Below are 25818 nucleotides of genomic sequence, written 5' to 3'. Positions count from 1 at the left end.
CATGTCTCTATTTATGCCTGTCTCGAGCACTCCTCAGTGCTCGAAGATTGCTTTTTGTTTGGTACTATTATATGCACGACTGCTTCATTTTCTGTTTAGTGAGTTTGAAACTCATCCTACCTGCTCTCTGTTCTCCTGGTTCCTGCATCTTGGGGTCACTAATACGGCAGCCACGCGAGTCCCTCACAAACATGTTATTTTGTAGTGCCCATTGCATGATTAACAAAAAAAAGGTTTTAATTTTAGTTGCAAAAGCAAATTTTTAGTTTTACTTCCAGCATATTTCTTTAAAAATAAGATACAACTTTTTATTTTAAGCAGTTGCAGCATATTATAAAAATATCAGTACATACGTTTTTTTTTTAAATTAAACTTATCTTTAGTGACTGAAGCATATTTAAAAAAAAAAAGGCAATACAAGTAATAATTTTAGTGTCTGCAGCATATTTCTTTGAAAACTATAATTTAACGTCTTATTTTTAGTGGTTGAGGCAATTAAAAAAAACAAAAAACATTTTAGTGGCTGCTGTATATTTAAAAAAAATTAATAAATGTTTACAAATTTATTTTCAGCATGTTTATTTGAAAATAAAAGTAATCTTTTTTTTTTTTAAAGCTGCAGCACATTTCTTTAAAAAATACAATTAAAAAGTATTATTCTTAGATTTATTTACAGTGTATTTCTTTAAAAATAAAAAAAATATAACATGTTATTTATAGATTTATTTTCAGATTTATTATTTTAAAACAAAAAATTAAACATGTTATTTTGTAGTGCCCATTTCATAATAAAAAAAACATGTTTTTGTTATTTTTAGATGCAACCGAATTTTAAAAATTTATTTTCAGCATATTTGTTTGAGAAATAAAGTTAATTTTGTAACTTTTTTTCCACAACGTATTTATTTGAAAACTAAAGTTAATTATTTTTTGTATTAAACATTTTATTTTTCCAACATATTTTACTAATAAATATAATTGATTATTTTTATTTTCAGTATATTTCTTTGAAAAAGTAAAATTAAACTTGTTATTGTTAGTTTTACTTCAGCATATTTCTTAAAAAATTAGATACAACTTTCTATTTTTAGCAGTTGTAACATATTTCATAAAAAAAACAAACAAATTAAACGTCATATGGCTGAAGCATATTTTTAAAAAAAGGCAATAAAAGTAATAATTTTTAGTAACTTCCGCATATTTCTTTAAAAACTAAATTAAAAGTCTTATTTTCAGTGGTTTAGGCACTTTCCAAAAATATATATTTTAGTGGCTGCAGCATATTTCTTAAAAAAAATTAAACATGATGTTTACAAATTTATTTTCAGCATTTGTTTATTTGAAAATAAAATATATATTTTTTATGGCTAAAGCATATTTCTTTTAAAAAAAGCATTAAAAAGTATTATTCTCAGATTTATTTACAGCGTATTTCTTAAAAAAAAAAATCAAACATGTTTTTTATAGATTTATTTTCAGAATATTTATTTAAAAAAAATAAATGAAACATTTTACTTTGTAGTGCACATTGCATAATAAAAATTTTTTTTTATTATTTTTAATTGCAACAGCCAATATTTTGATAATTTAAAAAAACTAAATTGCTTTAAAAAATGTTATTTTTAGATTAAATTGAAAAATATTAATTAGAAAATTTTACTTAAACAAGTTATTTTTAGTTCCCGCAGCATATATTTCTTTTAAAAACACAATTCATTATTTTTAGCAATAGATAAAATAAAACTTGTTGTTTTTTATTTCATTTTTAGAATATGTTTTTAAAATAAAATTTGAAGAGTTATTCTTAGTGGCCGCATCATATTTATTTCATAAAATAAACTAAACATGTTATTTTTATATTCAGCGTGTTAAAAAAAAAATTAATGAAATATGGTATTTTTTCTGTTATTTCTAGCATTTTTCTTTGAAAAATAAAATTTTACGTGGCATGCCTTATCATTGAAAATAAATAAAAAAAGTAAAAGGTTGCAAGATATTTTTTTTCTTTTGACATTCAGGAGCAATCAAATTAAAATCACAGATTATGCAACCTAAATTGAACTTGTAAACATCATATTTAATATAGTAATAATCAGAAAATATTTAATATTTGGAATAAAATACAAACCTAAATAACCGCACAAATTTCAAAGATAACGCCTCCCAACAAAAACAAACAAAAAAACAACAACAAACCAACACTAGAAATGATTGGGAAATAATTATTACAGAAATCCCACAATGATTTAGATTTTTCCATCTTATTTTTGAAAAACATAGTTACATTTTAAAGTTTTATTCTCATTATAATTCTTAGAAAAATGAAATGAAACATATTTTCCATTCCATTTTCAGCATATATTGTCAAATACAACTTGGAAGGTTATTTTCAGCATTCTTTGATCAAATAATTGAAGCATGGTAATTTCATATGTATTTTTTTTTTAGCATTTTTTATTCAATACATCAATTATTATGGGCCTGCTGCAATGCCAGCGCCCATCCACATGCTGCCGAGCAGCAGTGAATGGGCGCTTGCAATGCAAGCAGCCCATATTATTATTGCTCATACTTCAAACTTTATTATAGTTCCGCACGTTTCTCTTACGCTTAATACGAGACGAACCGGCCAACGAACCCCCCACATATGTTATACCTTCGGAAAGGTCTCGTTTGCGCCGATGGGGGTACTCTAAATTGGGAACATTTAGTGTTACCATGGCATATATATGTATATATATAATATATATATTTTTATATATATATATACCGTATATATATATATGTATATACAGTCGCGATCAAAAGTTGACATACACTTGTAAAGAACATAATATCATGGCTGTCTTGAGTTTCCAATAATTTCTACAACTCTTATTTTTTTTGTGATAGAGTGATTGGAGCACATACTTGTTGGTCACAAAAAACATTCATGAAGTTTGGTTCTTTTATGAATTTATTATGGGTCTACTGAAAATGTGAGCAAATGTGCTGGGTCAAAAGTATACATACAGCAATGTTAATATTTGCTTACATGTCCCTTGGCAAGTTTCACTGCAATAAGGCGCTTTTGGTAGCCATCCACAAGTTTCTGGTGGAATTTTTGACTACTCCTCTTGACAAAATTGGTGCAGTTCAGCTAAATGTGTTGCTTTTCTGACATGGACTTGTTTCTTCGGCATTGTCCACATGTTTAAGTCAGGACTTTTGGGAAGGCCATTCTAAAACCTTCATTCTAGCCTGATTTAGCCATTCCTTTACCACTTTTGACGTGTGTTCGGGGTCATTGTCCTGTTGGAACACCCAACTGCGCCCAAGACCCAACCTCCGGGCTGAGGATTTTAGCTTGTCCTGAAGAATTTGGAGGTACTCCTCCTTTTTCATTGTCCCATTTACTCTCTGTAAAGCACCAGTTCCATTGGCAGCAAAACAGGCCCAGAGCATAATACTACCACCACCATGCTTGACGGTTGGCGTGGTGTTCCTGGGATTAAAGGCCTCACCTTTTCTCTTCCAAACATATTGCTGGGTATTGTGGCCAAACAGCTCAATTTTTTGTTTCATCTGACCACAGAACTTTCCTCCAGAAGGTCTTATCTTTGTCCATGTGATGTCAGATGAAACAAAAATGTAGCTGTTTGGTGAAACAGGCTTGTAGGGATGCTATAGCCTCTGTGTTTTAACGTATATTCCACTCGACCCCGGTATTGAGCTCTGTATAATGGATAAACTACAGAAACCTCGGCTATGTATAAATATACACTACCGTTCAAAAGTTTGGGGTCACATTGAAATGTCCTTATTTTTGAAGGAAAAGCACTGTACTTTTCAATGAAGATAACTTTAAACTAGTCTTAACTTGAAAGAAATACACTCTATACATTGCTAATGTGGTAAATGACTATTCTAGCTGCAAATATCTGGTTTTTGGTGCAATATCTACATAGGTGTATCGAGGCCCATTTCCAGCAACTATCACTCCAGTGTTCTAATGGTACAATGTGTTTGCTCATTGGCTCAGAAGGCTAATGGATGATTAGAAAACCCTTGTGCAATCATGTTCACACATCTGAAAACAGTTGAGCTCGTTACAGAAGCTACAAAACTGACCTTCCTTTGAGCAGATTGAGTTTCTGGAGCATCACATTTGTGGGGTCAATTAAACGCTCAAAATGGCCAGAAAAAGAGAACTTTCATCTATGTCTTAATTAGATTATCCAAAAATCAATCAATCAATCAATGTTTATTTATATAGCCCTGAATCACAAGTGTCTCAAAGGGCTGTACAAGCCACAACGACATCCTCGGTACAGAGCCCACATGATTAAATCTCCTGAGGATTGAGGAAAACCCCTCATGAAACAGGCCTGTAGAGATGAAATAGTCTTGTGATTTTTTTCCCACACATACACATACATATATATATATATATATATATATATATATATATATATATATATATATATATATATATATATATATATATATATATATATATATATATATATATATATATATATATATATATATATATATATATATATATATATATATATATATATATAAACACAGCCCGGCCCCCGGCTGTTTGGGGACCCCTGATTTACAGTAATACCATTTTAAATGTAACAGAAATAAATAGTTCATTATTTTGTGTTCATTGCGTTCATCTTGGAATGACAACAAACTCTATCGGCGGTCACTCGAACGAGTATGACGATCCTCCTGGTAGGGGTGTATCCCTTTATGGAGGATGCCTGTGCGTGACTTAGTTTAACGTGGGTAGAACTGGTGTACAGTCAGTCACCACACGATCCTTGACAGAAATCGGGTCAGGGTCCAGTGGCACGGAGTCCAAGACGACCGGGGGACCCTTTTCTGCTGCGGCCTTCCTCCGCCATCGCGGCCGTTGTGGTAGTTCTTAAAAATCTACCGTCTTCCGCCTTTGAGGTCTTCACCGTATCCCTGGCTAGGGGGCAGTCAGGTACTGGGCCTTTGCCAAGGGCCACATGGGGTAATAGTAGTAAAGGGGTTAACCTCCTAGTGCCCCAAGACCCCAACACACTTCACAACAACAACAACAAACACACCACGCATGTTATTTTATGCAGAATACTGTTTGCAGACGCGATCTCTGACCTTTACGGCTGTGCCCTAAATGTTTTGGCAGCGCTCCCACAACGTCAACGCGCTCCAGGGGCGTGTCCGGTCCCGCCAAGGAAGCCCTGAAGAAGATTGAGAGGAGTTTTTTTTTGTCAGCTGGGTGTGTCCCACATGAAGGCAGCTGATAGGCAAACATTCCTCTCAGAGACCTTCAATTAACACTAAATACCGATTCAAAATGTGTATACTGTATAGCAGGGGTCACCAACCTTTTTGAAAGCAAGAGCTACTTCTTGGGTAGTGATTAATGCGAAGGGCTACCAGTTTTATACACACTTAAATAAATTGCCAGAAATAGCCAATTTGCTCAATTTACCTTTAACTCTATGTTATTATTAATAATTAATGATATTTACACTTAATTGAACGGTTTAAAAGAGGACAAAACACGAAACAAATGACAATTAAATTTTGAAACATAGTTTATCTTCAATTTCGACTCTTTAAAATTCAAAATTCTACCGAGAAAAAAAAAGAAGAGAAAAACTAGCTAAATCGACTCTTTTTGAAAAAATTAAAAATATAATTTATGGAACATCATTAGTAATTTTTCCTGATTAAGATTAATTTTAGAATTTTGATGACATGTTTTAAATAGGTTAAAATCCAATCTGCACTTTGTTAGAATATATAACAAATTGGACCAAGCTATATTTCTAACAAACAAAAATCATTATTTCTTCTATATTTTCCAGAACAAAATTTTTAAAAGAAATTCAAAAGACTTTGAAATAAGATTTAAATTTGATTTTACAGATTTTCTAGATTTGCCAGAATAATTTTTTTGAATTTTAATCATAATAAGTTTGAAGAAATATTTCACAAATATTCTTCGTCGAAAAAACAGAAGCTAAAATGAAGAATTAAATTAAAATGTATTTATTATTCTTTACAATAAAAAAAATTAATTTCCTTGAACTTTGATTTAAATTGTCAGGAAAGAAGAGGAAGGAATTTAAAAGGTAAAAAGGTATATGTGTTTAAAAATCCTTAAATCATTCTTAAGGTTGTATTTTTTTCTCTAAAATTGTCTTTCTGAAAGTTATAAGAAGCAAAGTAAAAAAAAAAAAGAATTTATTTAAACAAGTGAAGTTTCAAATTCTATTTGAGTTTTGTCTCTCTTAGAATTAAAAATGTCGGGCAAAGCGAGACCAGCTTGCTAGTAAATAAATACAATTTAAAAAATAGAGGCAGGTCACTGGTAAGTGCTGCTATTTGAGCTATTTTTAGAACAGGCCAGCGGGCTACTCATCTGGTCCTTACGGGCTACCTGGTGCCCGCGGGCACCGCGTTGCTGACCCCTGCTGTATAGTACATGCACAGTCATATAGTGTGTATATATACAGTATACTGTATTGGAAGCTATAGACAGGCTGTAAAGGGCTTGTTGCAGCGCTCTGGTTCCCTCTAGTGGCCACGCACGGAACATGCAGGTGTTTAGGACAACATTTCAACCAAACTTCATTGCAAAAATGTTGTTTTTCGACATGTTTTGTGACAGCAGCGTGCAATTAGTGCAACCTCGGAGTCGGCTCCGCACGCGTGACGTTCATTTCACTCCCTTTTAAAACACATTCCCACCTCTGGTCCACTCCCTCGAAGCCCGCGTGGACGTCGACACGACACGTGACGCAACGTTGGCCACAGAATGTACCCTCGGAGGCCAAAGATGGACGTATGAATGTGCATGGAAGTGAGACACCGAGTCGGGGTCGGAGATCCTTTTAGCTCGGTGGTTGTGGGTTTCATTTGCTTTCAGAAAAAAGTCTGCCTTGCCAGCAAGTCGTTGGAAAATGGCTGAAAAGTTGGAAAAACAACGAGGACGTTTGCCAACTTGATGAAGCAACCTTCCTGCGACCATGTTTAGACTTGCTGGGGGAAGTGCCTCGCATGCTTCTTCCTCTACTGCAGCCACACTTCCACATCATTCGGCACACTTTCACACTCTCTAGCACACTTCAGTGCTATCTGACACACTCTAGCGCGCTTTCAACAAAACCTAACACACATTAGCACTCTTTAACTCTCTCCAGACCTCTTCTTCAGCACACTTTAGCACTCTTTAAGGCTCTCTAGCACTTTTTCAGCATACTTTAAAACACTTTAGCACTCTTTAGCACTCTTTTTTTTTTTTTTAGCACATTCTAACACCCTTTAGCACACGTTAACATTCTTCAACAAAACCTAACACACATTAGCACTCTTTAGCTCTCCCCAGACCTCTTCTTCAGCACACTTTATCACTCTTTAGCGCACTTGAACAAAATCGAGCACACTATAGCACTCTTTAAGACTCTCTAACACTCTTCTTCAGCACACCTTAGCACTCTTTAGCACACTTGAACCCCTCTTTAACACACTTTAGTACTCTTTAACACTCTTTAGCACACTTTAGCCCTTTTAGACCCACATTTTTTTTAAACACTCTTTAGTGCACTCTAGCACACTAACACACTTCTGCAGTCTTTTGCACTCTTTAACACTCTTTAGCACACTTTAGCAGTCTTACACTCTTTGACAAATCTTTTTTTAAACACTCTTTAGTGCACTTTACCACACTTTAACACACTTCCATAGTCTTTTGCACTATTTAACACTCTCTAACACACTTCAGCACTCTTTAATACACTTTAGCAGTCTTTAGCTCTATTTAACACAATTTAGCACTCTTTAACAATATTGAGCACTTTTTAACACACTTTAACACTGTTTAACACACTTTAGCCCTATATAACACACTTTAGCACACTTTACCAGTCCTTAGCACTTCAACACACTTAGGGGCTCTTTAACCCACTTTAACCCACTTCAGCAGTCTTTAGCACTCTTTTGCACACTTTAAGACACGTTAGCAGTCTTTTAGCACACTTGCGAGCACACAGCCATGCCTGTGAGCGGGAAAGTGTGCGTGGTGACAGGAGCAGCAGCAGGGATCGGCAAAGCGATCAGCGAGGTGCTTTTTAAAAACGGAGCGAAGGTAAGTCCAAGAAAAATGTCCTTGTGTGTCATGTTTGGTCCACTTTTACACTTTCACACTCTCTAGCACACTTTACCATTCTTACATACATTAGCACTCTCTCTAACTCTCTCCAGACCTCTTCCTCAGCACACTTAAACACCCTTTAGCACACTTAAACAAAATCTAGCACACTTTAGCACTCTTTAAGACTTTCTAACGCTCTTTTTCAGCACACCTTAGCACTCTTTAGCACACTTGAACCACTCTTTAACACGCTTTAGTACTCTTTAACACTCTTAAGCACACTTTAGCACTTTTACACTCTTTGACAAAACATTTTTAAACACTCTTTAGGGCAATTTACCACACTTCAGCAGTCTTTTGCACTCTTTAACACTTTTTAACACACATTAGCAGTCTTTAGTACTTTTTAACACACTTTAGCACTCTTTAACACTCTTTAATACACTTTAGCACTCTTTAACACTATTTAGCACTTTTTAACACTATTTAGCACTTTTTAACACACTAACACTGGACCCGACTTAAACAAGTTGAAAAACTTATTGGGGTGTTACCATTTAGTGGTCAATTGTACGGAATATGTACTTCACTGTGCAATCTACTAATAAAAGTCTCAATCAATCAATCAAAAACACCCATTTAGCACACTTTAGCACTTTTCCACTCTTTGAAAAAACTTTTTAAACACTCTTTAGTGCACTTTGCAACACTTATTTTCCACTCTTTAACACTTTTTAACACACGTTAGCAATCTTTAGCACTTTTTAACACACTTTAGCACTCTTTAACACTCTTTAATACACTTTAGCACTATTTAACACAATTTAGCACTCTTTAACACCATTTGGCACTTTTTAACACTCTTTAACACACTTAAGCCCTATTTAACACTCTTTAGCACACTTTACCAGTCTTTAGCACTTTTTAACACACTTAGGCGCTCTTTAACCCACTTTAACCCACTTCAGCAGTCTTTAGCAGTCTTTAGCACACTTGAACCCCTCTTTAACACACTTTAGTACTCTTTAACACTCTTTAGCACACTTTAGCACTTTTACACTCTTTGACAAAACATTTTTAAACACTCTTTAGGGCAATTTACCACACTTCAGCAGTCTTTTGCACTCTTTAACACTTTTTAACACACGTTAGAAGAATATGTACTTCACTGTGCAATCTACTAATAAAAGTCTCAATCAATCAATCAAAAACACCCATTTAGCACACTTTAGCACTTTTCCACTCTTTGAAAAAACTTTTTAAACACTCTTTAGTGCACTTTGCAACACTTATTTTCCACTCTTTAACACTTTTTAACACACGTTAGCAGTCTTTAGCACTTTTTAACACACTTTAGCACTCTTTAACACTCTTTAATACACTTTAGCACTATTTAACACAATTTAGCACTCTTTAACACCATTTGGCACTTTTTAACACTCTTTAACACACTTAAGCCCTATTTAACACTCTTTAGCACACTTTACCAGTCTTTAGCACTTTTTAACACACTTAGGCGCTCTTTAACCCACTTTAACCCACTTCAGCAGTCTTTAGCAGTCTTTAGCACACTTGAACCCCTCTTTAACACACTTTAGTACTCTTTAACACTCTTTAGCACACTTTAGCACTTTTACACTCTTTGACAAAACTTTTTAAACACTCTTTAGTGCACTTTACAACACATCTTTTCCACTCTTTAACACTCTTTAACACACTTCAGCAATGTTGTGCACTCTTTAACACTTTTTAACACACGTTAGCAGTCTTTAGCACTTTCTAACACACTTTAGCCCTCTTTAACACTCTTTAACACACTTGAGCACTCTTTAACACTCTTTAACACACTTTAACACTATTTAACACAATTTAGCACTCTTTAGCACTTCTAACACACTTTAGCACTCTTTAACACACTTGAGCACTCTTTAACACTCTTTAATACACTTTAGCACTATTTAACACAATTTAGCACTCTTTAACACCATTTGGCACTTTTTAACACTCTTTAACACACTTTAGCCCTCTTTAACACTCTTTAGCACACTTTACCAGTCTTTAGTCATTTTTAACACACTTAGGCACTCTTTAACCCACTTCAGCAGTCTTTAGCACTCTTTAGCACATTTGAACCCCTCTTTAACACACTTTAGTACTCTTTAACACTCTTTAGCACACTTTATCACTTTTACACTCTTTGACAAAACTTTGTTAAACACTCTTTAGTGCACTTTACAACACATCTTTTCCACTCTTTAACACTCTTTAACACACTTCAGCAGTCTTGTGCACTCTTTAACACTTTTTAACACACGTTAGCAGTCTTTAGCACTTTCTAACACACTTTAGCACTCTTTAACACACTTGAGCACTCTTTACTGTAACAATCTTTAATACACTTTAGCACTATTTAACACAATTTAGCACTCTTTAACACACTTTAGCACTCTTTAACACTCTTTAATACACTTTAGCACTCTTTAACACTCTTTAACACACTTGACCACTCTTTAACACTCTTTAATACACTTTAGCACTATTTAACACAATTTAGCACTCTTTAACACCATTTGGCACTTTTTAACACTCTTTAACACACTTGAGCCCTATTTAACACTCTGTAGCACACTTTACCAGTCCTTAGCACTTTTTTTTACACACTTAGGCGCTCTTTAACCCACTTCAGCAGTCTTTAGCACTCTTTAACACTCTTTTGCACACTTTAAGACACGTTAGCAGTCTTCTACAGTTTTTTCCATTTACTTACACACAATTTGACTAACTGTGTGTCTTTTTTCAAAAGGATTTACACACTTTTCCAAACACAACATTCCATTTTCTTTTCAATTGTGTGTATTACAACCCTAGTGTGTGTGTAAAGTGTGATAAAGTGTGTATCACAATCCTTATCTGTGTGCAAGATGCGTGTGAAGCAATATTTCGCAAAAACTGTGAAACAGAGTCCATGCCTGATATCAGACATAGACTCTGTTTGTTTACTGTGTGAACATTTAAAATGTAGTGTGTAAGCAATTGGAAAAAACTGTAACTACTTTAACACTCTTTAGCACACTTTAGCACTCTTTAACGCTCTCTAGCACTTTTTAGCATACTTTAAAGCACTTTAGCACTCTTTAACACTCTCCAGTACTCTTTTTTTTTAGCACAATTTAACACTCTTTAGCACACTTTAGCACTATTTAACGCTCTCTAGCACTTTTTAGCATACTTTAAAGCACTTTAGCACTCTTTAACACTCTCCAGTACTCTTTTTTTTAGCACAATTTAACACTCTTTAGCACACTTGACCATTCTTCAACAAAACGTAACACACATTAGCACTCTTTAACTCTCTCCAGGTCTCTTCTTCAGCACACTTTAACACTCTTTAGCACACTTAAACAAAATCTAGCAAACTTTAGCACTCTTGAATAAATGATCAATGGGTTATACTTGTATAGCGCTTTTCTACCTTCAAGGTACTCAAAGCGCTTTGACACTATTTCCACATTCACCCATTCACACACACATTCACACACTGATGGAGGGAGCTGCCATGCAAGGCGCTCACCAGCAGCCATCAGGAGCAAGGGTGAAGTGTCTTGCCCAAGGACACAACGGACGTGACTAGGATGGTAGAAGGTGGGGATTGAACCCCTCTTTAACGCGCTTTAGTACTCTTTAACACTCTTTAGCACACTTAAACAAAATCTAGCACACTTTAGCACTCTTTAACACTCTCTAACACTTTTCTTTGGCACCCCTTAGCACTCTTTAGCACACTTGAACCCCTTTTTAGCACACTTTTGCACTCTTTAGCAGTCTTTAGCACACTTGAGCACTCTTTAACACACTTCAGCAGTCTTGTGCACTCTTTAACACACTTTAGCAGTCTTTAGCACTCTTTAACACACTTCAGCAGTCTTGTGCACTCTTTAACACACTTTAGCAGTCTTTAACACTCTAGCACAATTTAGCCGTCTTGAGCACTTTTTAACACACTTTAGCACTCTTTAACACTCTTAAACACAATTTAACAGACTTTAGCACTCTTTAACACTCTTCAACACAATTTAACAGACTTTAGCACTCTTTAACACTCTCCAGCACTCGTTTTTAGCACAATCTAACACTCTTTAGCACACTTTAACATTCTTCAACCAAACCTAACACACATTAGCACTCATTAACTCTCTCTAGACCTCTTCTTCGGCACACTTAAACACTCTTTAGCACACTTAAACAAAATCTAGCAGACTTTAGCACTCTTTAGCACACTTGAACCCCTCTTTAACACGCTTTAGTACTCTTTAACACTCTTTAGCACACTTAAACAAAATCTAGCAGACTTTAGCACTCTTTAGCACACTTGAACCCCTCTTTAACACGCTTTAGTACTCTTTAACACTCTTTAGCACATTAAACAAAATCTAGCACACTTTAGCACTCTTTAACACTCTCTAACACTTTTCTTTGGCACCCCTTAGCACTCTTTAGCACACTTGAACCCCTTTTTAGCACACTTTTGCACTCTTTAGCAGTCTTTAGCACACTTGAGCACTCTTTAACACACTTCAGCAGTCTTGTGCACTCTTTAACACACTTTAGCAGACTTTAGCACTCTTTAGCACACTTGAACCCCTCTTTAACACGCTTTAGAACTCTTTAACACTCTTTAGCACACTTGAACCCCTCTTTAACACGCTTTAGAACTCTTTAACACTCTTTAGCACACTTAAACAAAATCTAGTACACTTTAGCACTCTTTAACACTCTCCAACACTCTTCTTCGGCACACCTTAGCGCTCTTTAGCACACTTGAACCCCTTTTTAGCACACTTTAGCACTCTTTAACACCCTTTTTAACACACTTCAGAAGTCTTGTGCACTCTTTAACACACTTTAGCACTATTCAACACTCTTTAGCACAATTTAGCAGTCTTTTGCACTTTTTAACACTCTTCAACAATATTTAACAGACTTTAGCACTCTTTAACACAACCATAAATCAACAATACCAATTGTTGGTACTTTTGTGTGCATTAAAGTGTGTGCGTGCATGCGTGTGTGTGTGTGTGTGTGTGTGTGTGTGTGTGTGTGTGTGTGTGTGTGTGTCTTACAGTTTTATTATATATATATGTATATATATGTATATATACATATATATATATATATATATATATATATATATATATATATATATATATATATATATATATATATATATATATATATATATATATATATATATATATATAAATATATATATATATATATATATATATATATTAGGGATGTCCGATAATGGCTTTTTGCCGATATCCGATATTCCGATATTGTCCAACTCTTTAATTACCGATACCAATATCAACCGATACCGATATCAACCGATACCGATAACCGATATATGCAGTAGTGGAATTAACACATTATTATGCCTAAATTGGACAACCAGGTATGGTGAAGATAAGGTACTTTTTAAAAAAATTAGTAAAATAAGATAAATAAATTAAAAACATTTTCTTGAATAAAAAAGAAAGTACAACAATATAAAAACAGTTACATAGAAACTAGTAATGAATGAAAATGAGTAAAATTAACTGTTAAAGGTTAGTACTATTAATGGACCAGCAGCACGCACAATCATGTGTGCTTACGGACTGTATCCCTTGCAGACTGTATTGATATATATTGATATATAATGTAGGAAGCAGAATATTAATAACAGAAAGAAACAACCCTTTTGTGTGAATGAGTGTAAATGGGGGAGGGAGGTTTTTTGGGTTGGTGCACTAATTGTAAGTGTATCTTGTGTTTTTTATGTTGATTTAATTAAAAAAAAACAAAAAAAAAACGATACCGATAATAAAAAACCGATACAGATAATTTCCGATATTACATTTTAACGCATATATCGGCCGATAATATTGGCAGGCCGATATTATCGGACATCTCTAATATATATATATATATATATATATATATATATATATATATATATATATATATATATATATATTTTTTTTTTATATATATATATATATATATATATATATATATATATATATATATATATATATATATATATATATATATATATATATATATATATATATATATATATATATATATATCTCAACAGCTCCAGTTAGACACAATATATGACTACTAATAAAATGCAAATGTGTTGATGCTGGTGATATCGCCCCGTCTCTGCTTTGTCTGCGTCCCGGTACTCGATGTTCGGCCTTGGCAGTCAGCAGTCCAAGTCTGAACACAACACTGATACGCGACGACTTGCAATCTTTTGGATTGCCAGCTTCAGCACAATTGATAATAACTATAGCAACGGCCCTTAAGCATCAAGTTGTGTGATAATATATACATGATTATTCTATAAAAAGAATAGCGCTTTTATTTTGAAGCCGGACAAGTGTGATTGGTTTGAGAAGGTGCGTTGACATGTTTTGAAGATAGACCTGACTTTTGGCATCGAAAAGTCCTAGTTCTGTTTCAGCACCTCCGGGTTTGTGTTTTCTTGGTTGCCATGGGTGCTGATTATTTTCATTTGTTAGGTGTATTTTCCTGCAATTTTGTATTCTGGACTGATTTATGAAGAATAAATCATTGTCTTAACCTGTATCTCGGGGAAACAATCCACGCATTAACATGCGACCCCGCCGTAACAATCCCCCCACGCTACGGAACAGCCCGAGGGTCAAAAAGGAGTCAGGAAGCATGCGCTTTAATACAATTATTTCCGTTAAAAATTGTGCCCATCTTTGGCAATCATTCTGAGGACAGTATATAGACAGACGCAGTGATACTATATATAGACGTTTATGTAGATATATATATAAATATATATATATATATATATATATATATATATATATATATATATATATATATATATATATATACTGTCTTTGTGCTGCAGGTGGTTCTGTTGGACGTGGATGAAAGTGCCGGAAGGATCCTCATGGACGCTCTGAACAAGGAGGACGGTAAAGACCGAGCTTTGTTCCTGAGATGTGACGTCCAATCAGAGGAGCAGATGAAAGGTAAATGTTGCTGACGCAATATTGTGGCTTTTTTTCTAGTGAAAAAACAAGGAAATTAGCCAAAAACAAACCCAGTAGGCTAGCGCGTCACAGGTGCCCGGTGGCAGTCTTCGGTACTGCACACGCTCGTAGTTGCTGAGTTTGTTGTTATTGCTAGCATTGAACAAAGAGAGCATAGTCTGCCAAGTCACATTCCTTGTGTGCTAAACATACGTGGCCATTGAAGCGGATTCCGGGTTTAAGTGTCCCGTTGCATCCTGGGATATCTGCTAAACAAAACCCTGACTCAAACTAGTCATGCATTTAGCAGCCTTTAAATACTATCCATACCTCCATGTAATCATTTCTATGTAATATTTATCTTTGGAGTATATGTGCTTAATGGAGCCATTTTTCCGAACTAACTCATTTTGTTTGGAAAAAATAAATCATCTTTCTAAAACACACACTATAAATAGTACCTGCTCCTCAAAACACAGTATAAACAGTACCTGCTAGTACCTGCTCCCTAAAACACACATTATAAATAGTACCTGCTCGTATCTGCCCCCTAAAACACACATTATAAATAGTATCTGCAAGTACCTGCTCCTTAAAACACACATTATAAATAGTATCAGCTAGTACCTGCTCCTTAAAACACACTATAAATAGTATCTGCTAGTACATGTTCCCTAAAACACACATTATAAATAGTACCTACTCGTATCTGCCCCCTAAAACACACATTATAAATAGTACCTGCTAGTACCTGCTCCCCATAACACACATTATAAATAGTATCAGCTAGTACCTGCTCCTTAAAACACACTATAAATAGTATCTGCTAGTACCTTCTCCCTAAAACACTTTATAAATAGTACCTGCTAGTAACTGCTCCTTGAACCACACATAGATAGTACCTGCTAGTACCTGCTCCCTGAAACACATATTATAAATAGTACCTGCTAGTAACTGCTCCCTAAAACCCAAATTATAAATAGTACCTGCTAGTACCGACTTCCTAAAACACACATTATAAATAGCACCTGCTAGTAACTGCTCCTTAAAACACACTATAAATAGTATCTGCTAGTACCTTCTCCCTAAAACACTTCATAAATAGTACCTGCTAGTAACTGCTCCTTGAACCACACATAGATAGTACCTGCTAGTACCTGCTCCCTGAAACACATATTATAAATAGTACCTGCTAGTAACTGCTCCCTAAAACACACATTATAAATAGTATCAGCTAGTATCTTCTCCCTAAAACACAAATTATAAATAGTACCTGCTAGTACCGACTTCCTAAAACACACATTATAAATAGTACCTGCTAGTAACTGCTCCTTAAAACACACTATAAATAGTATCTGCTAGTACCTGCTCCCTAAAACACACATTATAAATAGTACCTGCTAGTAACTGATCCTTGAACCACACATAAATAGTACCTGCTAGTACCTGCACCGTGAAACACGCAATATGAAAGTGTATGCTAGCACCTGCTCCCTGAAACACATATTATAAATAGTATCAGCTAGTACCTGCTCCCTAAAACACACATTATAAATGGTACCTGCTAATAACTGCTAAAACCCACATGATAAATAGTACCTGCTAGTACCTACTACCCATAACACACATTAGCAATAGTATCTGCTAGTACCTGTTCCATAAAACACACTTTATAAACACCCTTTATAAACACCCTATAAATAGTACCCGCTCACCGAAACACACTATAAACAGTACCCGCTAGTACCTGCCTACTGAAATAAACACTACAAGTAGTACCCGCTAGTACCTGATTCCTGAAGTAAACCCCATAAATAGTACCCTATAGTACCTGCGTCTTGAAATAAACTCTAGAAATAGTACCTGCTAGTACTTGCTTTTTGAAATAAACACTATAAATCATCAATCAATCAATCAATCAATGTTTATTTATATAGCCCTAAATCACAAGTGTCTCAAAGGGCTGCACAAGCCACAACGACATCCTCGGTACAGAGCCCACATACGGGCAAGGAAAAACTCACCCCAGTGGGACGTCAATGTGAATGACTATGAGAAACCTTGGAGAGGACCGCATATGTGGGTAACCCCCCCCTCTAGGGGAGACCGAAAGCAATGGATGTCGAGTGGGTCTGACATAATATTGTGAGAGTCCAGTCAGTACCTGTTTCCTGAAATAAACACTAAACAGTACGTGCTTCCTGAAACACACACTATAAATAGTACCTGCTTCCTGAAACACACATTATAAATAGTACCTGCTAATACCTTAAAATTACGGAGCCCCTAAAGGGACATGGGGGAATTTTTTTTAGACATGTATCTTTCTCGTGCGCACGAGATACATGTCTAAAAAATAAATAAATAAAAAATAATAATAATTTAAAAGACATTTTTTTATAACTATATAAAAAGTTTCTTGTGCGCACGAGAAAGTTTCTCGTGTGCAAGAGATACATGTCTAAAAAAAAAAAAATAAATAAATAAAAATAATTTTTGATTTTTTTTTTAATAACTTTATAAAAAGTTTCTCGTGTGCAAGAGATACATGTCTATTTGTTTTACATTTTTTTATAACTTCATAAAAAGTTTCTCGTGCACACGAGATACATGTCTAAAAAATAAATAAATAAAAAATAATATTTTTTTAAATATTTTTTTTTATAACTTTATAAAAAGTTTCTCGTGTGCAGGAGATACATGTCGGGACGGCATGGCGAAGTTGGTAGAGTGGCTGTGCCAGCAATCGGAGTGTTGCTGGTTACTGGGGTTCAATTCCCACCTTCTACCATCCTAGTCACGTCCGTTGTGTCCTTGGGCAAGACACTTCACCCTTGCCCCTGATGGGTCGTGGTTAGCGCCTTGCATGGCAGCTCCCTCCATCAGTGTGTGAATGTGTGTGTGAATGTGGAAATAGTGTCAAAGCGCTTTGAGTACCTTGAAGGTAGAAAAGCGCTATACAAGTATAACCCATTTATCATTTATGTCTAAAAATAAAAAATTATAATTTTTAAAATTTTTTCATAACTTTATAAAAGGTTTCTCGTGCGCACGAGATACATGTCTAAAAAATAAATAAATAAAAAGAAATAATATTTTTTAAAATTTATTTTATAACTTTATAAAAAGTTTTGCGTGTGCACGAGATACATGTCTAAAAAATAAATAAACAAAAAATATTAATTAATTTTTTTATTTATTTTTTATAACTTTATAAAAAGTTTCTCGTGCGCACGAGAAAGTTTCTCGTGTGCAAGAGATATATGTCTAAAAAAATATATATATATATTTTTTAATATTTTTTTATAACTTTATAAAAAGTTTCTCGTGCGCACTAGATACATGTCTAAAAAATAAATAAATAAAAAGAAATAATATTTTTTTAAATTTATTTTATAACTTTATAAAAAGTTTTGCGTGTGCACGAGATACATGTCTAAAAAATAAATAAACAAAAAATATTAATTAATTTTTTTATTTATTTTTTATAACTTTATAAAAAGTTTCTCGTGCGCACGAGAAAGTTTCTCGTGTGCAAGAGATATATGTCTAAAAAAATATATATATATATTTTTTAATATTTTTTTATAACTTTATAAAAAGTTTCTCGTGCGCACGAGATACATGTCTAAAAAATAAATAAATAAAAAGAAATAATATTTTTTTAAATTTATTTTATAACTTTATAAAAAGTTTTGCGTGTGCACGAGATACATGTCTAAAAAATAAATAAACAAAAAATATTAATTAATTTTTTTATTTATTTTTTATAACTTTATAAAAAGTTTCTCGTGCGCACGAGAAAGTTTCTCGTGTGCAAGAGATATATGTCTAAAAAAAAATATATATATATTTTTTAATATTTTTTTATAACTTTATAAAAAGTTTCTCGTGCGCACGAGATACATGTCTAAAAAATAAATAAATAAAAAGTAATAATAATTTAAAATTTTTATTTTTTATAACTTTATAAAAAGTTTCTCGTGTGCACGAGATACATGTCTAAAAAAAAAAAAAAAAAAATTATAATTTTAAATTTTTTTTCATAACTTTATAAAAAGTTTCTCGTGCGCACGAGATAAATGTCTAAAAAATAAATAAATAAAAAGAAATAATATTTTTTTGATTTTTTTTATAACTTTATAAAAAGTTTCGCGTGTGCACGAGATACATGTCTAAAAAATAAATAAATAAAAAATAATTATTATTATTATTTTTTTTTTTTTATAACTTTATAAAAAGTTTCTCGTGCGCACAAGAAAGTTTCTCGTGTGCAAGAGATACATGTCTAAAATAAAAAAAAATATATATATTTTTTTATATTTTTTTATAACTTTATAAAAAGTTTCTCGTGAGATACATGTCTAAAAAATAAATAAATAAAAAGTAATAATAATTAAAAAAAATTTTTTTTTATAACTTTATAAAAAGTTTCTCGTGTGCACGAGATACATGTCTAAAAAAATATATATATATATAATTTTTAAAAATGTTTCATAACTTTATAAAAAGTTTCTCGTGCACACGAGATACATGTCTAAAAAATAAATAAATAAAAAAAAAATTTTTTTTTTAATTTCTTTTTTATAACTTTATAAAAAGTTTCTCTTGCGCACGAGATACATGTCTAAAAAATAAATAAATAAAAAATAATAATTTTTTTATTTATTTCTTTTTTAAAACTTTATAAAAAGTTTCTCTTGCGCACGAGAAAGTTTCTCATGTGCACGCGATACATGTCTAAAAAAAAAATATAAAAAAAAAAATTCCCCCATGTCCCTTTAGGGGCTCCGTACAAAATAAATCAGCAGAAATGGTTTTATTTATTTTAGTTTTGTAGGGTTTTTTTTCTGTATTGTGCTACCGAGTTAATATCGTTGATCAATATGAATGTATTATCATTTATTTATTTATACATTTTTTTCAGTATCAAAAATATCTACATGAAGTAGGGATGTTTTTATTGATTTCAGGCAAATTGATGCATTTTCAATATTTTCTGTTAAAGGATAAAAAACAATGTTAATAAAGTTTTTCTCTTTTTCTTGGGTTTTCTTTAATAAGGATACAATGTTATGCAGAGGTGTACTTATAACACGTTTTTAAACAAATTAAGACTGGGTGGGGGGGGGGGGCGCAAAATGTTTTCTTCTTCCTAAGGAGGAGGTAAGATCAAATAATTGATAAGATCTAAAGTGGCGTAACGACAGTTCAATAACGATGGCGTGGAGTAGTTTTCGCCGCCAGGCTCCGCCCACTATGATCGGGTACAAACAGGTACTGACGCATACGGCACCTTCGGGTGTCATCGTCATCTTTTGTACCGATTATGATCGAGATCTGACTTTGTCAAAGACAAATTGTCCAAAAGTTTTGTGTTGTGTGGAATATTGTGGCGAGCCGTGGGATCAAGGTGTGTCTCCAAGCCACGCCCACATCATGTGACGTAGGCAACATTCCTTCACCTTTTATTATCGCCCATTTGTCTCGTATCTCTCGTTTGACCCGCGGCTCATTTGGTCAAAGTCCCTTGAAGGAGTTGATGAATATACGAGCCTGAAACTTGCTGACGGAAACCAAGATGGCCGACTTCCTGTTTATATTCAAATAATATTTGACTAATGATGAATGACTTTTGTCCCTCAGTGACTCACAACACTGACTCTCCTTCTCTTGTTCAAACCTGCCTTGCTAAATATTGCCTGAGGAATGAAACCCACAACCAGTTTGTGCTGTGAGTCACCACATTTGTTCTTCTTTCTCTGCGGTGGGAAACTTTTTCATGCTCCTGAAATAACAACTTTGGTCAAGTTGACCAAAACTATTTCAGCTTTATTCCAAAACAATAATAATACTTTTTGTTTTGTCTTGTAAGTTGTCCTGAAAATACACATTATATATAGTACCTGCTAGTACCTGCTCCCTGAAACACACATTATATATAGTACCTGCTAGTACCTGCTCCCTGAAACACACATTATACATAGTACCTGCTAGTAACTGCTCCCTGAAACACACATTATATATAGTACCTGCTAGTAACTGCTCCCTGAAACACACATTATACATAGTACCTGCTAGTAACTGCTCCCTGAAACACACATTATATATAGTACCTGCTAGTACCTGCTCCCTGAAACACACATTATATATAGTACCTGCTAGTAACTGCTCCCTGAAACACACATTATATATAGTACCTGCTAGTACCTGCTCCCTGAAACACACATTATATATAGTACCTGCTAGTACCTGCTCCCTGAAACACACATTATATATAGTACCTGCTAGTAACTGCTCCCTGAAACACACATTATATATAGTACCTGCTAGTACCTGCTCCCTGAAACACACATTATACATAGTACCTGCTAGTAACTGCTCCCTGAAACACACATTATATATAGTACCTGCTAGTAACTTCTCCCTGAAACACACATTATATATAGTACCTGCTAGTACCTGCTCCCTGAAACACACATGATATATAGTACCTGCTAGTAACTGCTCCCTGAAACACACATTATATATAGTACCTGCTAGTAACTGCTCCCTGAAACACACATTATACATAGTACCTGCTAGTACCTGCTCCCTGAAACACACATTATATATAGTACCTGCTAGTACCTGCTCCCTGAAACACACATTATATATAGTACCTGCTAGTACCTGCTCCCTGAAACACACATTATATATAGTACCTGCTAGTACCTGCTCCCTGAAACACACATTATATATAGTACCTGCTAGTACCTGCTCCCTGAAACACACATGATATATAGTACCTGCTAGTAACTGCTCCCTGAAACACACATTATATATAGTACCTGCTAGTACCTGCTCCCTGAAACACACATTATATATAGTACCTGCTAGTACCTGCTCCCTGAAACACACATTATATATAGTACCTGCTAGTACCTGCTCCCTGAAACACACATTATATATAGTACCTGCTAGTACCTGCTCCCTGAAACACACATTATATATAGTACCTGCTAGTACCTGCTCCCTGAAACACACATTATATATAGTACCTGCTAGTAACTGCTCCCTGAAACACACATTATATATAGTACCTGCTAGTACCTGCTCCCTGAAACACACATTATATATAGTACCTGCTAGTACCTGCTCCCTGAAACACACATTATACATAGTACCTGCTAGTAACTGCTCCCTGAAACACACATTATACATAGTACCTGCTAGTACCTGCTCCATGAAACACACATTATATATAGTACCTGCTAGTACCTGCTCCCTAAAACACACATTATATATAGTACCTGCTAGTACCTGCTCTCTGAAACACACATTATATATAGTACCTGCTAGTACGTGCTCCCTGAAACACACATTATATATAGTACCTGCTAGTAACTGCTCCCTAAAACACACATTATATATAGTACCTGCTAGTAACTGCTCCCTGAAACACACATTATACATAGTACCTGCTAGTACCTGCTCCCTGAAACACACATTATATATAGTACCTGCTAGTACCTGCTCCCTGAAACACACATTATATATAGTACCTGCTAGTAACTGCTCCCTGAAACACACATTATAAATAGTACCTGCTAGTACCTGCTCCCTGAAACACACATTATATATAGTACCTGCTAGTACCTGCTCCATGAAACACACATTATACATAGTACCTGCTAGTAACTGCTCCCTGAAACACACATTATATATAGTACCTGCTAGTACCTGCTCCCTGAAACACACATTATATATAGTACCTGCTAGTAACTGCTCCCTGAAACACACATTATATATAGTACCTGCTAGTACCTGCTCCCTGAAACACACATTATACATAGTACCTGCTAGTAAATGCTCCATGAAACACACATTATATATAGTACCTGCTAGTAACTGCTCCCTGAAACACACATTATATATAGTACCTGCTAGTACCTGCTCCCTGAAACACACATTATACATAGTACCTGCTAGTAACTGCTCCCTGAAACACACATTATATATAGTACCTGCTAGTAACTGCTCCCTGAAACACACATTATATATAGTACCTGCTAGTAACTGCTCCCTGAAACACACATTATATATAGTACCTGCTAGTAACTGCTCCATGAAACACACATTATATACAGTACCTGCTAGTAACTGCTCCCTGAAACACATATTATATATAGTACCTGCTAGTAACTGCTCCCTGAAACACACATTATATATAGTACCTGCTAGTAACTGCTCCCTGAAACACACATTATATATAGTACCTGCTAGTAACTGCTCCCTGAAACACATATTATATATAGTACCTGCTAGTAACTGCTCCCTGAAACACACATTATATATAGTACCTGCTAGTAACTGCTCCATGAAACACACATTATATATAGTACCTGCTAGTAACTGCTCCCTGAAACACACATTATATATAGTACCTGCTAGTAACTGCTCCATGAAACACACATTATATATAGTACCTGCTAGTACCTGCTCCATGAAACACACATTATATATAGTACCTGCTAGTAACTGCTCCCTGAAACACACATTATATATAGTACCTGCTAGTAACTGCTCCTTGAAACACACATGATATATAGTACCTGCTAGTAACTGCTCCCTGAAACACACATTATATATAGTACCTGCTAGTAACTGCTCCATGAAACACACATTATATATAGTACCTGCTAGTACCTGCTCCATGAAACACACATTATATATAGTACCTGCTAGTAACTGCTCCCTGAAACACACATTATATATAGTACCTGCTAGTAACTGCTCCATGAAACACACATTATATATAGTACCTGCTAGTACCTGCTCCATGAAACACACATTATATATAGTACCTGCTAGTAACTGCTCCCTGAAACACACATTATATATAGTACCTGCTAGTAACTGCTCCTTGAAACACACATGATATATAGTACCTGCTAGTAACTGCTCCCTGAAACACACATTATATATAGTACCTGCTAGTAACTGCTCCCTGAAACACACATTATATATAGTACCTGCTAGTACCTGCTCCCTGAAACACACATTATATATAGTACCTGCTAGTAACTGCTCCCTGAAACACACATTATATATAGTACCTGCTAGTAACTGCTCCATGAAACACACATTATAAATAGTATCAGCTACAACCTGCTCCTTAAAACACACTATAAATAGTACCTGCTAGTAACTGCTCCTTGAAACACACATACATAGTACCTACTAGTACCTGCTCCCTGAAACACATATTATAAATAGTGTCAGCTAGTACCTTCTCCCTCAAACACACATTATAAATAGTATCAGGTAGTACCTGCTCCCTAAAACACACATTATAAATAGTGCCTGCTAGTAACTGCTCCCTAAAACACACATAAATAGTATCTGCTAGTACCTGCTCCAAGAAACCCACATTACACATAGTACCTGCTAGTACCTGCTCCATGAAACACACATTATGAAAGTTTCTGCTAGTACCTGCGCCCTGAAACCCACATTATGAATAGTATCTGCAAGTACCTGCTCCCTAAAACATACACTATAAATAGTATCTGCTTGTACATGCTCCCTGAAACAAACAGTATCAATAGTATCAGCTAGTACCTGTTCCATAAAACACACATTATAAATAGTACCTGCTAGTAACTGCTCCCTGAAACACACATTATAAATAGTATCAGCTAGTACCTGCTCCCTGAAACACACATTATAAATAGTACCTGCTAGTAACTGCTCCCTGAAACACACATTATAAATAGTATCAGCTAGTACCTGCTCCCTGAAACACACATTATATATAGTACCTGCTAGTAACTGCTCCCTGAAACACACATTATAAATAGTATCAGCTAGTAACTGCTCCATGAAACACACATTATATATAGTACCTGCTAGTAACTGCTCCATGAAACACACATTACATATAGTACCTGCTAGTAACTGCTCCATGAAACACACATTATAAATAGTACCTGCTAGTAACTGCTCCCTGAAACACACATTATATATAGTACTTGCTAGTAACTGCTCCATGAAACACACATTATATATAGTACCTGCTAGTAACTGCTCCCTGAAACACACATTATATATAGTACCTGCTAGTAACTGCTCCCTGAAACACACATTATATATAGTACCTGCTAGTAACTGCTCCCTGAAACACACATTATATATAGTACCTGCTAGTAACTGCTCCCTGAAACACACATTATAAATAGTACCTTCTAGGAACTGCTCCTTAAAACACACACTGTAAATAGTATCTGCTAGTACCTTCTCCCTAAAACACACATTATAAATAGTACCTTCTAGGAACTGCTCCTTAAAACACACACTGTAAATAGTATCTGCAAGTACCTACTCCCTAAAACACACACTATAAATAGTACCAGCTAGTACCTGCTCCCTAAAACACACATTAAAATAGTACCTGCTAGTACCTACTCCCTAAACCACACATTATAAATAGTATCTGATAGTACCTGTTCCATGAAGACACATTATATATAGTACCTGCTCCCTAAAAAAAACACTATAAATAGTACCAGCTTGTACCTTCTTCCTGATTTAAACACTATAAATAGTACCTGCTCACTGAAACACACT

General features: G+C 34.5%; 1 protein-coding gene across 2 annotated transcripts in view; it reads left to right on the top strand.

Annotated features, from left to right (window-relative positions):
- The first annotated feature begins 6847 nt into the window (after nucleotides 1-6847).
- LOC133651133 (15-hydroxyprostaglandin dehydrogenase [NAD(+)]-like) overlaps nucleotides 6848-25818 on the top strand; it is a 31129-nt gene continuing 12158 nt past the window's right edge. The window contains exons 1-2 of one of the 2 annotated variants that reach the window (XM_062049095.1): nucleotides 6848-8140; nucleotides 15087-15210. In XM_062049095.1, coding sequence (XP_061905079.1) covers nucleotides 8048-8140; nucleotides 15087-15210 — 217 coding nt within the window. In that variant the 5' untranslated portion in view covers nucleotides 6848-8047. The remainder of the gene's footprint in view (nucleotides 8141-15086; nucleotides 15211-25818) is intronic. The other variant, XM_062049094.1, reaches the window with a different exon arrangement.

This window comes from Entelurus aequoreus, linkage group LG05 (genome assembly GCF_033978785.1).
Source record: "Entelurus aequoreus isolate RoL-2023_Sb linkage group LG05, RoL_Eaeq_v1.1, whole genome shotgun sequence".
Classification (NCBI taxonomy): domain Eukaryota; kingdom Metazoa; phylum Chordata; class Actinopteri; order Syngnathiformes; family Syngnathidae; genus Entelurus; species Entelurus aequoreus.
Note: the sequence above shows the minus strand (reverse complement) of the source record. Positions and strands in the feature narration are given on the sequence as shown.